Here is an 18990-nt window from a genome sequence, read left to right on the forward strand (position 1 = left end):
ACCATACATTACTATATATATACTATTTATACATCAAGAAAGACTGGTTTTAAGTATCTATCAAGGCTTTCACTTTGCAAACAAGTGAGTACACTCAAGAAATGCAAATGAACTCAAACTACAAGCTCATGTTCTCTAATAAAGGCGTTTGTAAAGACATATCATGTTATTTGTACTTTAATTTACTTTATCTGCCTTTTTTGTGTAAAAACAAACAAAGAAATGTTACTTCAATTCTATATACTATCTATAAGAAATCTATAATCTTATTATTATAGTTATAAGCAGATATGAGTGTGTTTATTGATGTATTTTCAACCCTTAAAGACTGTCCTTATCATCTATATGAACATTTAATGACTAATGGAAGATGTACGTGTTTATTTATGTTTATGTCACAGGAGATGTTACCATTATTGACTGATGCTGTAAACACATGGGAATGTCCATAAAGCTGCAAACAGCTAATCAGTCCTTTATTCAATGTGTAACAGCCATGAGAAAGTAACTAAGTACTATTTTTAGGTACTTTTCTGAAGTATTTCCTCTTTCAAACATCTCAGAGGGAAATGTTGCACTTCTTCCTACATTTACTTGATAACTCAAGTCATTGGATTAAGACCAGCTGTGACGTTAAAGTGATACTAACACTATAACACTTTCATGCATCAGTAATAATCCTTTTATATGATAAATATAACTCTGAAATGGGCCTTTCTGAATGATGAGCTCCTTTACTTTGATGTAAATCTTTACTTCAGTATAATTTGGTTTGCATGACTTGCACCTGTAATGTGGTATTTCCACGTCTACTTCAGTAATATTGACAGCATTTATGCGTCTTCTGTAACTCCCTGCCGGTTCTTTGACATCTCAACTGTGAAAATAATAACACAACACACTTTTATGGCCACTTGGCTGCAAAGTGAGACTGAATAAAGACATAAACATTTAAACCACAACTTACTAAAACTGTAAAAAAACAAAACAAGCGCTGCTTCCGTTGAAATATTACGTTTGACCTGAAACATGCAGCTGGATTAGATGTGATTTTTAATATGAAATGATCTCTCCGTGTCATCTCATATCCTCCTGAATTAAATGGAGAGATTTGATTTGTGATCCGTGATTAAGGAAAGGCTGAGTGATTTTCATAGCCTTTGGAGGGGAGAAAAACCAGAGCAGTCCGTATTGGAGAATGATTTAATATCAAGCATCACACACACAATCACAAGAAACTCCTCCGGTGCCTGAGTGTCCTGGTTATTTACAGTGGCTCCTCTAACAAAGGTCTACTGAGAGAACAGATATACAAAATATAGAAGCATGTGGAACATCAAAACATGAGAGTGTACAGAGTTTACATCTAATCACGCTCACGAAACAGCCGAGGGTCTTCACTGTGGGTCAACAAACTAAACCAGCTTTAGAACAGATCTGATTCACTACAACATCTTCTCCTCTCTCTCCCACGGAACCGGATCCTGCTCCTCCTCGACGTGCGTATTCCTGCGCCCCGTCCAAAAGTGCTCCACGTCTGGAATGGTGTTCTCCTTCTCCTGCGAGACCTCGTCGGCCACCACGGCGTTGGCCCCCAGCTCTGCACCGTTGCCCTCCGTTTTTGGACATTTGTGGCCCTGGGGTTGCTTGGAGCCCCTGCAGGTCGCGGAGAACCAGATGGTGATCAGTCCTTGGCGCACGTCGTCGTACATGGTCATGAGGATCACCGGGGAGAGGGCGCTGCACGCGTAAAGGAGGACTTGCGCGAAGATGATCAACCCCACGGGGGGTTTGTCGTAGCCGAGCCGGATCCAGGTGAACGAGCCCCACTCCGGGAGCAGCATGAGCCCGAGGGCGCCGCTCAGACACAGCAGCACCAGGGTCACCTTGGTCTGGTGCTGCGGGCTGGGCGCGTGGTTCACCGCCGTGTGCAGCGCCTTCGTGTAGTAGGCGAGCGTGAATGTGACCGGCACCACGAACGTCGCCGTGGGATAGATCTTGTAGAACACGCTCATGAAGTCGGAGGCGCACGCCGGCATCTCCGAGACGCAGATGGTGTCGCGGCCGTGCGCCACCACGGAGGCGAAGAGCATCTGAGGGATGGGGAACATCATGGACACGATCCAGATGAACGCCAGGGCTGCGTGGATCCACGTCGGGCTGGAGAGGGGACCCGCAGCGCCGGCGGCGGCGGCGGCGGCGGTGGGCACCAGCGTGTGTTTGGCCCTGGTGGTGACCGCGAGGATCAAAGTTTTGGCGACCACGCACGAGTGCTGGAACCAGTCCGTGGTGCTGCAGACGAAGGTCCCCAGGGTCCAGGTCTGCTTGTAGTAGGTGATGGCGCGCACCGGGGCGCACAGCAGCAGGATCACCAGGTCCGTGGACGCCAGGGAGGCGAGGAGCGCCTTCACCTCGGAGCCCTTTCCCTTCTTGAAGTCGCGGATGAAAATCAGCAAGACGAGCAAATTCCCGACGGCTCCGGACACGCAGATCCCGATGAGGATGACGGGCATGGCCGTGCGAGCGTCGTCCCCTCGGAGAAGTTGAACTCCTCCAACGAAATCAAAAAAGGAGACATTTGATGGTCGATCAATATCCATCTCCTCCTTGTGACACTTTTAGAAAGTTTGTGGAGTGAAACGAAACTGAAATAGTTCTCTACTTTTCCCGGATTTAAGGGGGGGAAGAGGCGGAGGAGCTGTCCAGGGCGCCGTGGTGCTGAAACGCAGCTGACAGGGTTGCGATGGCATCAGCAAGTGGGCGAGCAGGCTGCCAGGTAGGCTATTTCAAGTGCTGCCATTTAGCATCGTCAACCACTCGCGTCATTTTCATCAGTGTGGCTCCGGGCTGCAGCCAGCCCAAATGTGAGCGCAGCGTGATGCGATTTACATTCAACCTCTCGGAGGGATGGCGGCTGGTGTGGCGTGTCAGGAACATGTCAGTGTCACACAATGATCTGAATCCTCTCTGTGGATTTAAACGCCGGTGTGGAAATGTGTCCAAAAGGCATTTAGCGACAAAATATCCCTCTAATATATTCTAAAATGTCTTCATGTCGTCACACTACCAGGATTATTCTCCTCAATCTTTAATTAATGGCTCTAACTGACATAAATACCCTTTAAAACTATCTCAAATTCGCTCCGGGCCAAGTATAATACCCTTAAAAACATACATTTTAGTTCAAAATTGGAAGAATAAACAACATTTAGGGCCAAACTTTAGTCCAATGAGGATCAAATTCATTATTTGTGTTCATTTAAAGTAGTTTTTCTGTTCATACACAGCATTTAATGGTGCTTTAAGTTCATTTAAATCTACTTAATATTGTTTTTCTCGCACAAATGTTGTAACCACATTCGTAAAAACCTCTCTGATAAAACGTTTGACTTTCTGGAAAACAATATTTATGTGTGACTTAACATGTGTTTACTGCAGATTTCATGGCTTATTGTGAGAAACTGGTGTTTTTTTTATTATTGGAATGCCAACATTTATATCTGCCTCATTACCAATAGGATTATAATGATCCAACTTTTTTCATCCAATATACAGATTCTGCAATTCATCCTGGAGTATCTGCTGATACAGATCTGATATCAGCTCTTTCCCACCCTCATAGGAATTATTTTAATGCAAAGTGAGGGTTTCTTGTGACACAACCGAAGACCAAAGAAACTGAAATGTTGATGACTTCACGTCGTGTCTGATTCCCTGCTCGACCAAAGTCGGCATTGTGATCACAAATAAACATGAATGAACCACAGCGTGTCCTGTTTTCCTCTGCTTTCACACAGCGGTTCAAATATTTATGGATGAAATGAAACGGCAACTCAAGCTCATTATCGGTCTTGCACAGTGCACGAAGCAGAGTGAGGTGTGTTTACTTGACTTGAAGAGCATCCGGATGATGATGAAGGGGAGGGTGAGGGTGAGGGTGGAGGTTGGGGAGAGGGGGGTTGTATGTGGAGAGGTGAGGGTGCCCACTCAAATGCTGTCACCTCCTCTAAGAGGGCTGGTTGCTAGGCGACCGGAGCCACCATCACAGTATGGGGTTAGGAAGATGTGAGGCGTCATGAACTAGTGTGAGATATGAGCAGAGAGACGCTTTAAAGCTCCTCTGGGCCTTCAGATGTAATGAATGAATAGTTAGACGGTGCGACTGCAGAGTGGGAATATTAGGACGTGATGATAGCAGCGATGTCGTGCAGTGATGAGGGGTAATTGATACGTCATTAACTGTGCAAGGCAAAGAACACAACAAGGTTTCAGCTCCCACTGAGTTCGCTTCTGGAAAACTCTCAGTGTAGCACAAATGTAACACTCAAATCTGCATTTTATTTATTTTTTTACGGAGAGAAGCACTGATAATCTCCCGTGGGTCCCCACATGTCAAGACCAGCAACATATTTCTCTGTCTTTTTAAAACATTACAAGCAATAACAATAAAACCAATATAAATGACATTCATATTTAAGAGCAGAAAAGGTGAGATTACCCCAAATTAAAAGATAGATGAAACACATGTGGCTTTAGTTTATGTTTAATAAGGAACTCTACGACACTGCCCAGCTAAAGCTAGCATGCTAACATGATGTACACTATCTTAGTTTAGCATGGTAGCATGCCAACAGTCATGTCGCATCTCTATAATAGTGATATTTACCACTATGACAAGCAACAATTTTGTCCAGATTTAGCATGCAGAAAATATAGAAAAAAGAAAATAGCATGGGGCCCACTATGCTCCCCTGGGGAACTCCATAATTGACAAAAACAAATGTGCAATACCAGGCCGACCCATTACTTAAATCTATTTATTAACATGCTGAGATCAATTGTGTCAAATGCAATACTTGCATGTAAAAGAATGAGGCCAATTCAAAGGTCAAAGGTCACCTTAAACAAAGCTGTTTCAGAGCTACGGTTCGTCCAATAGTCAGACTGGAATTTTTTAGCAATGCTGGTGGAATACGTCACTCTGTCTGGTCAAATTTTATCCGTGGCTGAAATTATTTATGCAATATCATTGCAAGCTGACATTAGCATTAACTAGCATTAGCATCTCTTTTGAATCACTGCGTAAAACCTGTTTTTACAGGCTGGCTTTTATGTGAAGTCAACTTTTTAGTGCTTTTATGTAATATTTTAGTTATTTTATTCCTTTTATTCTTTTTTACTGTTTCATATATTGTATCTGTGTTTAAATTCTGCCTTAGTTCAGTCTTACTTTTGTTTGATCTCACTGGCTTTCTGTTGGTATATTGCCTTTGTTTGATCTCCCAAAACTATCTTTTGACAGGTACTATACAAATAAAATGATCATGATTATTATTATTATAGAATTGAATAAAAAACAACAACACTGTGAAAATACAGCCTCGCCAAAACACGAGCACGGCTTGGCTCGGTCTTGTTTTAATATATTGCTTGTGTGAATGAATGAGACAACTCACTAACCATTAAAAAATCCATTTGCGGTGGAATAAATTACTTTAAAAAGATCTTGTCTGTAATGTTTCATCATTCTGTCAATCATGACTGCTGTTATCCATCAAAAAAAAGGTGCACTTATGTTTTGTACATTAGTGCACCTACAAAATATGTCAGTTTTTAGACGGCGGCAGCCTCATCTGGGACCAAATCAATTTGTCAGCGGGCCTTGAAAGGATGAAAGAGACTCCTTTCTGAATCGGAGTGTGGACTGGAGCCTAATTGTGGGGCTTTTTCTTGGGGAACGACCGAGGCCAAGAGAGATACAACAGCTAACAGCAAAAGCCCATGAGTTGTTGTTTTTCTTCCCCCATCTCTGCAGCACTTCAGCCTAGACTGAATCAGGATGGTGTGACAGTTGGATCCCTCACATCCCCCAAGGCTTTTTTTTTTTTACAGAGCCGGAGAAAACAAAATAACCGAAAAAAGAAAATAGAGAGGATGAACTCAAGTAATGTTCCCTTTGGAGATATCCCGGAGTATACACAAAGAGGAAGTACTTTTTCCACCACAGGGATGTCCTCCCTAAAAAAGCAGACCTTGCCACGATACATTTCTGTCCAAAATCCCTTGATGCGGAAAAAGCTTTCACGGTATCAAAGAAGACAAACGCAGGTTGTTGTTTGTTTTTTTTTGGTTTGTCATTAGCGTCGTTCGGAGGGATGAAAGGTAGGAAAGGTCTCCCCCGGTAACCGCCGACGTAAAACCCTGTTGTTATTGATGTTGTTGCTCAGAAGTGGAGAAGCGATTAGCAATTTGCTGTTGATGTTGCGACTCTGATTTACATGAAAACTGGCTTTCAAGTCCCCCCCACCACCTCCATCACCCCCATCACTACAATCAACCCCATCACCCCCACCACCCCCATCACCTCCATCACTACCATCACTACAATCAACCTCATCACCACCATCACTACCATCACTACCAAACCATCACTACCATCACCATCCATCACTACCATCACCCCCACCACCCCCATCACCTCCATCACTACCATCACTACAATCAACCTCATCACTACCATCACTACCATCACTACCAAACCATCACTAACATCACCATCCATCACTACCATCACCACCATCTCTACCATCACTACCATCACCTCCATCACCCCCATCACTACCATCAACCCCATCACTACCATCACCTCCATCACCCCCATCACTACCATCAACCCCATCACTACCATCTCTACCATCACCATCCATCACCTCCATCACTATCATCACTACCATCAACCCCATCACCACCATCACTACCATCAACCCCATCACCCCCATCACTACCATCAACCCCATCACCACCATCACTACCATCACTACCATCACCACCATCACTACCATCAACCCCATCACCACCATCACTACCATCACTACCATCACCCCCATCACTACCATCAACCCCATCACCACCATCACTACCATCACTACCATCACCACCATCACTACCATCAACCCCATCACCACCATCACTACCATCACCATCCATCACTACCATCACCACCATCACTACCATCAACCCCATCACCACCATCACTACCATCACTACCATCACCACCATCACTACCATCAACCCCATCACCACCATCACTACCATCACCACCATCTCTACCATCACTACCATCAACCCCATCACCACCATCACTACCATCACCATCCATCACTACCATCACCACCATCTCTACCATCACTACCATCAACCCCATCACCACCATCACTACCATCAACCCCATCACCCCCATCACTACCATCAACCCCATCACCACCATCACTACCATCACTACCATCACCACCATCACTACCATCAACCCCATCACCACCATCACTACCATCACCATCCATCACTACCATCACCACCATCACTACCATCAACCCCATCACCACCATCACTACCATCACCACCATCTCTACCATCACTACCATCAACCCCATCACCACCATCACTACCATCACCACCATCTCTACCATCACTACCATCACCACCACCATCACCCCCACCATCACCACCATCAAATGGTGCTTGAGATGGAGAGTGACGGCTGCTCAGATCAAGATGCTCCCATAGTGTGGTGAAGACTGACAGTTACCACGACAACCTGTGGATGGAAGCCACTTGACTCGACAAAGCTGCTTGTGACTTGTTTTTTCCTGCTTTCTGGATGGCATAATGAATTTTCATTTCCCCCTGCTGGAGAGGATGAATCTGTGTTCGGCCCGTGATGAGCTGCAGAACACATCATTATCTCCTTCATTGTTTCCCTTCATTTTATTACAGGCGGTGAGGTAAATGACTCCCTTTAGCAAAAGGGCAGACTCCCGCCTGCAAAATAGCAAATAATTAATGTCAGGCTTTTTTTTCCTTTTTTAGTGTGTGTGTGGGAGGGGGAGCAGATGGAGGCGTGCTTTTTTTCTTCTTTAATCATAAATACATGTAAAGCAAAGACAACTGGAAGAATAGTATCAGAGATACAATGTGGTGTTTTTTCGTCATACTTGTTAATGGCTTTTTTTCTCTTCTTTTTTTTCAGGGCAGATAATTGTTATGACTGTGCTGCTGCCTGCTGAGACGCCCTGCTTCCTGCTTTCATGACTGAACCTGTGTGGCTTATTAAATGTCATTTTGGGGGTATTTAGGTGAGGTTTTTTTAATTGAAAATAATGCTTGAACAATTATGACGTAATTTATTATGATTTGAAATATAATTTTACATAAGAACATTTATTAATTGTTGTTTTAACAACCCAAATGATATTTCTCCCTCACAATCAGGATTACAGGGTCAGAGGATTTATCCATCACATGATCAAACAATGGGACTTTAAAATACCTTTATTTATACATCATTTTTATCGGTCAAAATCCTGACCAAAACATTCAGAGTTGCACGTTTATGTAAGGTTATAAACCCTGATGCACCGTCTAAACGACATAAAGTATGTAGAAGTTATCTGCCTCGCAGCCAGCGGCAACAATGAATGATTCAGGATTACAGATTTAGAGGATTTATCGGTCACATGATCAAAGGATGTGTGTGTGCGGTGAAATGAAAGGGAATGTGGCATTAAGTAATAAGGCCTGTGTGCAATAATAAAAATAACAATTAGATAAATAAATGATAAAACATATGGAATATAAATATTTGTCCTACCTGTGTATTTTTCCTTAATATTATATGTATAATGTAATTTCTTAATTCACATGTATGTGTGACATACCAGGTGTCTTGTGTGACATATACGTGACTATGGCATGACCAGAGATATATAAAGATGGTGTTTCTGTTGACATAACTACATCTGAAGAAGAGCAGCTCGAAAAATCACTTATAGATTTTCTAATAAATTCCACTTGAAGCAGCTGCAGTGTGCTGACCTGTATTTATATGTATATAGGTGAGCTGTGCAATTTCCTCTGGATAATATGGCAAAAGCATATAGTTGCACAATAACAATGTTGCACTATAATATAATATAATGATATTACACAGCTCCACAATGATGCTTAAGTACTTTTGTTGAAAAATACTCCTAAATAGTTAAAAACATTTGAATATATACCAGTATTTTTTACATCACAGTACAAATACACTGTGAATAGAACCTTCCTGTTCAAATTCTACTGGAAGCAAAATAAAATCAGATAGTTTTGTGGTGTTAACATGTTTTTCTTCATTTTAGGATGAAGGTTGTGAATCCTAACAGTCAGAAAACGTTTCTTGCTCTTCCTGATGACAAACATGTGACCTGCAGGAATACTGATAGAAGAGCGCCACCATGTGACAGAAGAAGGGAACATGAAACTGACAACACAACCGGAGGCTCTTCACTCCACTTTTAATACGTGGGATTATATAATTATACAATTATAAGATGCAACAGAGTAGAAATGCAGAAATAAAGCATATTTATGTTGATGTTTTTATACCAAACAACATAATATCAGAATTAGAATCAGAATTCCTTTATTGTCCCTCAACGGGGAAATTTGTTTGCCACAGCAGCCAAAGGACAGTATGTTACAAAGAACACAATAGTAATAATAACAATAGCAAAAATTAACAATATAAATTATAAAAAATAAAAAAAATAGAATAGAAATAGAGTAGACTTGTTATATACATATAAACATGATATTGGTCAAAAAATTACCAGCAGTGAATTTTGTTTTTATTTACAATTTAATATATCATGGGATATAATACTTTTTACCATATAAGATACAATTTCTTTCCACTTCCCCACTTTAGTTTGACGTACTACTTTCACCTTTGTATTTTTAACACGTTTTTTATATGAAGAAAACAGCATTTGTTTTCCTCGTGAGAACCTGATGTCAACAGCAGGGGGCAGCAGATGATAAAAATGACAACAGCGTAGTTCATCCTCACGGCCACTAGATGGAGACTTTGGCACGTGAGATGTCAAATCAGTTGATGGCTCTGAATCAGTGAAAATGTTTCTGTGTTGGATGAAATAGGTCAATTTTAATGTCACGTGATTAATACGTGCTGCAGCAAACAAGGTGGCTTATCTTAATAAATGGAAAACATTCTCAAAGAAGACGGTTGCTACTGATCGTTGGGTCTGTAAATGTAAAAAAGGCGTGTGGTGTTGTTCTCATGTGGATTCTGTCACTGTACGATATGAAACATCAGCACACTGAAGGTTCAAGTGACATAATCCTTAATTTCTACGTTTGCATTCATTTAGAAGTTGCTTTATTGTTTTGTAGTCGTCAGTTCAACCTAACTCTCCGAATGGAAGCCATCGTCTCTCTCAGCCAAACTGTTGGAACTGATTCACCTTCCTTCGTTACCATGAACCAGTGTTGTTTATTACACACACACACACACACACACACACACACACACACACAAACACACACACACACACACACACCTGCTGCCCGAAATACTCACTAGAGCGCCAAATGTGGATTAATCCGCCGCTTAAAATAGTTCCCAACAAATGCTTCATTTCCTCCTTTTAGAGTAGCGTTTGCAAAACTACAGGAATCACTGAGGCTTTAAAACATTAAACTGTATAAATTATTTATTCAAGTTAGACGTCAGACAGAGTTAAAACACACTGAGGGATAAATGAACACATCAATGACTTTTGGTGCCTGCATGTGGACAACAAACCACTCGTTAATCCCCCTTCCTGCAACTCGAATCAACTCGTTTGTGCAGCGAGCGCGAAATAACAAGACATATTACACTTTTCGTGAACAAGGAGACCTTCAGGAGTCATCATAGACATGATTCATGATGAGTTCATGTGTCTTTTATACATTAAAGTGGTGAAAGAGAAGAGAAGCCTGCAGCTTTAGCATCAGAGCCAGAAGGACTTTATTATGCTAACACACACACACACAGTCAAACTGATTAAAGTTAAAGTTTTTAATACACACAATAAGAAAGCAAAATGTGTTTTTTTGTGGACCTGTGCTGTTATTTTTATTTAATCTAGACGACTTGTATGTTCCCGCCTTTATGCCCCCCCCTCCTCTAATCTTGTTCTCCATCGGCCCCTGTGCATAATGAAAAGAGGCTTATCGGGACGCTGGCCTCGGGGTGACGTCGACTTTCTCCATTTCCCCCGACGAGAATAAGGTGAACGCCACTCAGGCCGACGCCAACGACCCAAAGGTGCCGTCGCCGGCTGGAATGGGAACAATAACTGAGAGAATAAAAAAAATGAAGAGTTCAATTGGGAAGCGATTAAAAATGAATAGGAGCTTTGACTAGATAAGACACATACCATTTCCTCATCTATTTAACATTCATTGAATTGAATAATCCGGTCTTATTATCGTAAATAGTCTGCATATTTACCCTGAATATGCTAATTTATGTTTGCTGCAAGCCCTCTGCGACTTAATAATTTTTCCATCAATATATGCATATCTCTGGCTTTCACCTATAGCTATTTCTAAAGAGGAGTGGAGAGAGAGAGGGCGAGGGAGCTAGAGAGAGATCAACACAGTTCTACAGCGCTCATTGTTTCTGTAACTTTTCCATCCATTTTTTTTTTCTTTGCTCTTTGCCCAAGGCCAGCCGAGTTACATTTCAATCAAAAGAGTCATTGTAAAGTCATTATCCCAAACTAGGCTCCCATAATTGGCTGTCATTTTGCATAGTGGTGGCACTCTGGCTTTAGGGCAAATGACTGTGTGTCTTATCTTTCACTTTTAAGGAAAAATAATGGACAATTTATCATTAATCTTCTCGGGGAAATAATAACAAGTTAAATGTCATTCCCTGTGTCGCGCATTACAAAAAAAAGAAAAAAAGAAATAGTGTTGCTCAGGGCCTGATCACTGTCTGACCTATCCTCTTCACTGTGAAGGTAGCGGAGACTCTGAACACGGCAGGAAACGTTCAATCCTCCGCAACACGTAAATATACACGTAATGTAGGAACGTGTGTTTTTATTATCCTGCGGCTCTTCAAGGTCGTCTTTGAATTTCCGTCATGTGATATCATTCAAAGCTACATAACTAGCTTCGGCCCTGTGTATTATTTCGTACCGGGATGTATCGTAATGCTAACAAAGGGTCTCGCTCGTCCTTTCTAAGATAACGTTACATTTGTGAACGTAGCTACGTTAGCTAACTAGCTAGTCCGCTGACGCTGTATCTGCAACTCGCAAAAATTATCTCATATTTTTATATTCATGACAATAATATTCCAGTCTTTCGGCCGACTCTTCTACACATTTCACATTTCCCCCCCAAATGGGGAATGCGTGACATTTAAACTTAGGATGGCTAGCAACCTTTAGCGTTTTCACTTTAGCCAAAGTTAGCCAGTGATTGCTCTGTTGAGACGTCAAAAAAAACATTGTGAATGTGTAAAAGAGACAGGAAGCTGCATGTTGGTGAGTGAAAGCAAACGTTACACTTTATTAGCGCGATTGTTGTCGTGGCGTAGGTACATGCTAGCCGCTAATATAGACTATATAGATAACTAGCATGCGCATGACTCACTGAGGCAAACTGATATATATAGATATGATATATATATATATATTTATCAATATGATTCAGTTAAAACGATCTGTAACAAGCAAGTTGTCTTTTATACATCAACAAACAAAAGAAAACAACAGCTTTGAGCTAAACGCCATATTCACCATCTTAGCTTAGCGTGTTAGCATGCTAACATTTACACTAAACACATTAGTCATTAGTTCAACAAGTATCTGTTCAAATGCCAAGTTACATTTTGACTTCATGGTGACGCTAGAGGGAAAACTCAGGGGATCATCCTCTGGGGAACATGACCGTTTGTGGAAAATGTCCTTGACAACAGTATGAAACAGTAAAAGTACCAGAGATTGAATGAATCCAAGTACTACTACTCAAGTACTGTACTTATTTACTTCTACTACACCTTCACAGGGAAATATTGTACTTTTTTTTATTCCACTACATTTATTTGACAAAACAGAGTTATATTATGATGTATTATTATTATTATTATTCTATGCTTATATGATATTATAGAGTACTAATCTACCCAGAAATATCCAAAGAACTACATTGAAATACTCTTACATGCACTTCTTAGTGATATAATAATAATAATAATAATAATAATAATAATAATAATAATAATAATAATAATAATATAAGGTATAATGTATAACACTGCATAATGAGTAATTTTGATACTTTAAGTTCATTTTGCAGATTATACTTCTGTTCTTTCAGGCCTTTTATGGAGTATTGGAGTAGTTTTTAGACCATGAATTGACTGCAGCAGTCGTAGAGACAGTTTTTCAGCTGGACTTTGTTCTTCTGACAGAAGCGGAGGGCCCGTGTGGTCGACCCCGTCCGATCTGAGGGGCCTCATCAGTAAACAATATGAGATAAATGGCGGAATGAAAAGGTTGACATGAGCAGAGGACGACACTCATTCCCATTCGTTTATCGGATTAGCTGCTGCGAGGGGGGGGGAATAACTCGCTTGGCATTCAAAGGCAACTGTGGCCCAAAGAGAGGCCTGTTTGAACAGGGATCAATTATCAATCAGTCTATATAGGCGAGGAGGAGGAGGAGGAGGGGAGATCACCCAAGAGTCGTGTTGACAAATAACCAGGAGATCCTGTCAATGAATGCAAACGGACAAACGCCTTTGGCTTTGACACTGGCCACTGCTGAAAACATTCAGATCAGAGTGCATCTCGTCAGGAGATTAGCGCTGTTTACGTCTGCTCAATCATTTCTGTCGGCTGCATTAAGCTCCTCACTGACTCCTGCACGGCCAATTATGTCCTTGTAATCTTACAGGTTACTTTCACTTTGTCAACAAATATAAAAAATATATATATATTTCCACGCAGCGCCACGTTGTACATTTTTGTAATAATGTCATGATTGCAGAAGGAAAACAATCTCACGGGGAAAAACGTGTGTTAATTTTTGAGAAAATGTGTTTCTTGAACGTGACACACAGGAAAATGAACACATAATGAGATGGAGAGCTGCAGCTTTACAAAGACAATGAACGCACACTGTGGGGCAGGAATTATAAATCACCTGAGTCAATTAAAAACAATCAGATAATAAAACAAGCATTTAATGATGGAGTAAACTACGGAAGGTTTGAGCTGCTGTAATTAATCTGAAACTGGTGGAAAAAACAAATAATTAGCCTTAAATGAGTAAACATAAGCAGGTAGACAGATATTAGTTATTTACCTGTGAAGGGGGAAATAATATCTTAAAAAATAAAGGTTTATGATCGATCAAAAACGTCAAAATGTGGGTTAATCTGTTAATATTGTTTTTATTTTACCAATCCAACTAACCGTGATATAAAATAATATATTCCCTTTTTCCCTCAAGTTTCCCAGCAAAACATATACACAGGTTTTATATTTTACATGGATAGAACAAGCTTTGTTGATATATATACATACAATAATAATCAAGCGGTTGTAAGTGTATTCTTGATGCTTGTTTTGTGTGAATAAAGTCCGACAGATGAGGATTAATTTGACCAAATGCTGCTGTTTGCTGATGCTAATGTTTCAAATGAACTTCTCCGCTGCTATTCTATAAAAAAAGAGCGAGATCATAATAATCTCACAATGGATGTGGAGGGGAGGGGCTGGAGGTGAATGGCAGCGGCCAGTGTGTCTGTTTGGAGGGCAGGTTGAAGGTCACGGAAGGCCTCGGAGAGCAAATAGTCCCTCGTAATCCCGACCTTCCCCTCTTCTCCTGCAGCCAGGAGTTGACCGTGACGCTTAAGAACCGCAGAGACTCCTCCGGCACGTCTCACCGCCCCCTCAAAGTCGAGGAGACGGAGACAGACGGGACAGAGACAGACGGGACCAGAGACAGACGGGAAAGAGACAGACGGGACAGAGACAGATGAGAAAGATGAGAAAGAGACAGACAGGACAGAGACAGACAGGACGGAGACAGACGGGATGACAGACGGGCGTCTCGTTGCAAAAAGAAGTCTGGTTGTATAGAAGTCTATGAGAAAATGGTCCTACTTCTCTCTGCTGGCCACCAGGGGGCGACTCCTCTCTGGTTGTATAGAAGTCTATGAGAAAATGGTCCTACTTCTCTCTGCTGGCCACCAGGGGGCGACTCCTCTCTGGTTGTATAGAAGTCTATGAGAAAATGGTCCTACTTCTCTCTGCTGGCCACCGGGGGGCGACTCCTCTCTGGTTGTATAGAAGTCTATGAGAAAATGGTCCTACTTCTCTCTGCTGGCCACCAGGGGGCGACTCCTCTCTGGTTGTATAGAAGTCTATGAGAAAATGGTCCTACTTCTCTCTGCTGGCCACCGGGGGGCGACTCCTCTCTGGTTGTATAGAAGTCTATGAGAAAATGGTCCTACTTCTCTCTGCTGGCCACCAGGGGGCGACTCCTCTCTGGTTGTATAGAAGTCTATGAGAAAATGGTCTTGATGTATTATCTCAGTAAACATTGTAAACATGAGTTTATGGTCTCAATCTCTAGTTTCAAGTCTTCTTCAATCCAGCATGATGTTCATTTAGTACATTATGGTCCATTTAGAGTCCACCAGACCAGAAAGCAGGGGATGCTTTAGGGGGCGGGGCTTACCTGCTGATTGACAGGTCTCTACCACGCTACCAATGCTAGTTAGCTACTAAGATGAGTTTTGCTGCATTTTGCTGTAAAGTGAATTATAAAGCTAACTTTGTAAGCAGCTTTACACCAGAATCCACATGGATCCAGATCCAGTACGGGTGCCGCTCTTCACTTCCGTTCACTGGTTGCAAAAAGTCCAAGATGGCGACGGCCAAAATGCTGAACTCGAGGCTTCAAAACCGTAGTCCCCAAACCGACGTCACCATGACTACGTCCACTTCTTATACACTGTCTTTGAGTCGTCCACCACTTAGATCACTGCATGTCAATGTAGATTTTAACATGTGGACCAGATGAGCCGGGGATCAAAACGACCCTCTCTACCTCCGAGCCACAGCAACAAGACTTTAATGCAGGTTTCTGGCTTCTATCGACTTTCATTCATCATAAGAGGGACGTTCACATGAAAGATATCAGATTGGTTTCTCAAATGTTAGTTCTTCTTCCCTGCATGTGAAGCATCTCCTTCTGCAGACACTCCCACTCCCATCAGTCCTGAGGAGGGTCACTCTGCTCCTCTGACCCCCCCATGTGACCCGCGGGGGGTCAACGAGAGCGGCTTTACAAATCCTGACTTTATAAAAACAACTGGGAGAAGGTCCTTGTGGGAATTAACCTACCGGGGCGAACCACAAACAGTAAATTACAGGGGGCTTACATGATTCCTGCGTTCCCCCGGGGACATGAAACGGTCTGATGGGGGGGGGGGGGGGGGGCTCCACTTTAGATCTGCCTGTCTCTTTTGTTCCACTGTATTAGTTCGATCTCACACACTCTTTCTCTTCATTCAGCTGCTCTCCTTCTGACCACGGGCTGCACCCGAGAGAATAGAGTCTTTGGTTTGTTGCTGATGTGGCAAAAAACCCAACAACATAGACTTTAAGAGGCAGAATAGCTGCAGATTCTTAAGTGTATGTTGCTTAAATAACCTCTGCTGCATTAATATGCAAGCATTTGTTAAGTTCTGGGTGATTTTGCTTGTAACCGCATTAAATTCTGGTCCATTGGAGCTGGCATTTCCTCTAAAACGGGTTTTCTCATCAAAGCTGGTGCAAATAGAGTGAGTCTAGAAACCCCATATGTTGCTGAACTTTTACCTTTCTCAATACAAACTCTTATATTTTCCATTTATCAAGAAAAGAACAAAAGAATGGCCCTGAAATTGCACAAATTATTATTTTTATGGGGTTTTTTTTGGGCATGAAATCTAGCAACATGGTGTTTTATATCCATTTAGGCAGTTTTTTTAATATTCGTGTACATGTTTTGGGGATTTCTCGTTGCATCTGTGCGTGTTTGTGTCCCATTATGGTTTATATAAGATCACAAGCATTTTTTTAGTTTCTCCACAATGTTTTTTTTTTTGCATGAAATGGTCAACTCAACACATTTCCCTTCCTGTACATACAATTGTTATAATAACGCACAAACTAGCACTAAATGTCAGAGATACAGGCCGACGTCAGAGGTCTGTATCGGGTCTGTAACGGCTGCTCCGTCTGTGGGTTTCTTCCTCCCTCTTCATTGGGAGGAGCCCCGCTGGGAGCAGATTAGCCTCTTCATGGGGGATGTGACGCCCAGAGAGGAAGTATCAGAGGAGGACAAACACAAGGACAAATGATCCGGGGCCGTCACTTAATATTCACCACAGACGAGCAGACAGCAGGAGAGGGCTTCCTCTGAGCTCGGCGCTGACATTTCCATTTCTTCTCCTCCCTTTTGTTTTCCCACATTTTGATCTCTATTAGCTGTGACTGTTCAAGTGACGGCGAAGGAGGAGAATACATGGTTGTATTTATGATTTATCAGTTTTCTTTTCTTTTCTTTTTTTTGGACATTGAGGTTTAATAGAATTTTAAAGAAGGCATTTATATCATTTTTTTCTTTAACAGAAAATCTGATCAGAAACAGGTTTATTGTCACAACAAGATAAAAGAAGGAAAAAAACAAGAAACATTGGCATAAAAAGTCAAATATATGTTTCAAAATAAAAAATGTGCTGTGTTTCTGCAATAATAATTAAATTAAATAAATTAAAAAGTATATACAGAAGTGAGAGTCCCCAAAAAGATCAAAAGAAAAAAAACATTTTACATCTAAACAGGATTTTATATGTCATGGATGTTATCTGTTCTGTCACATTTACCTAATCTGTCACATCTGGAGTTCTAATTATTTTCCAAATCCATCAAAAAATGTGTCTGGAGGCTGAAATCACACCAACACTAATAAGAGAAAATGCACATTTTAATATGAACCGTTAAACCAAGAGTCAACGGGAGGAACTGAAGCTAAACATCCACAACTTTGACCCAGAATGGTGAAAATATATTCCACATACAGCAGGAGAAAGTTCACACTTACACTTCCAGAACATATATATGTTATATTTATATATCCTATAATATTTCCAATTGGAAATGTGGAATTATTTATTTATTTTCGATTTTTCAAGAGAAATAAAACGTGGAACAAAATAAGCGACCTTATGTCACATTTATAAAATATTTTTAAGAATTATTCTATTTTTTTTAATTTCCTTGATTTAATACAAATGGCATTTTGAAAGGTGAAAATGAAGATATCTGTCATCAGGAGCCTGTTTTTTTTTCAGCAGAGATGGATTCCATGACCGACAGATGGCGTCAAATACAAACGTATTTCGATGAACTCCACATTCTATGAGATATCATCACTACAGATCCTGATCTGAGCTGATACTCAGTAATAATTAGTGGTGACGTCACTAAATACATTTACTCAAAAACGACTTTTCAGGTAGTTTAATGCGCCCTTTACTTTATATTCTACTACGTCTCAAAGGCACATTATTATACTTTTTACTCCACTGCTACAAATGATCATGCGTAAGAAATATGAAATACCAACTAATACGTCATCATTATTATTATTATTATTATAGATTACGTTGCCCAGGAGTATATAAAGGATTACAGAGTAGGAATATTAATATTTTTTTAAATATTTTTTGTTATAATCCACGCGTATGAATATTGAGCCCACCTCCTTGCTGGGTGACTGACAGCTGCCGGGGTCAGTCCGCGGCTCTTTCCCACATCGGCCCTCAGCCGCAGTTTAGCGGATAATTAAAATATAAATCGGACAAAGAGCACTAAGTCGCCGGTTAAGCGTCACAAAGGGAGACCCGCATCCCCCAGAGCCGGTAAACCAACACCCAACACCTCCGCGCCGCTCCGCGCTGCCAGCTGTTCGCTGCAAGTTGTTGCCGGAGCGTCGCCGCGCCGCGCAAACCCGCGGGAGAGACGATGCGTTCAAGGGCCGTCGGAAATACGACAATCCTGATGTTTACTGCTCATTTAACAGAATCCAAATTGC

General features: G+C 41.4%; 2 protein-coding genes across 2 annotated transcripts in view; both read right to left on the minus strand.

Annotated features, from left to right (window-relative positions):
- The window catches only part of pank2 (pantothenate kinase 2), a 44309-nt gene that overhangs the window by 18604 nt on the left and 6715 nt on the right, over positions 1-18990 (minus strand). The window lies entirely within an intron of this gene.
- On the minus strand, positions 1233-2776 carry LOC311016258 (G-protein coupled receptor 151). The gene has a single exon (XM_084013856.1). It carries the CDS (start codon positions 2598-2600, stop codon positions 1446-1448), a length of 1155 nt encoding a protein of 384 aa, XP_083869982.1. The 5' UTR covers positions 2601-2776; the 3' UTR covers positions 1233-1445.

Source organism: Eutrigla gurnardus (assembly GCF_963514095.1).
Source record: "Eutrigla gurnardus genome assembly, chromosome: 7".
NCBI lineage: Eukaryota > Metazoa > Chordata > Actinopteri > Perciformes > Triglidae > Eutrigla > Eutrigla gurnardus.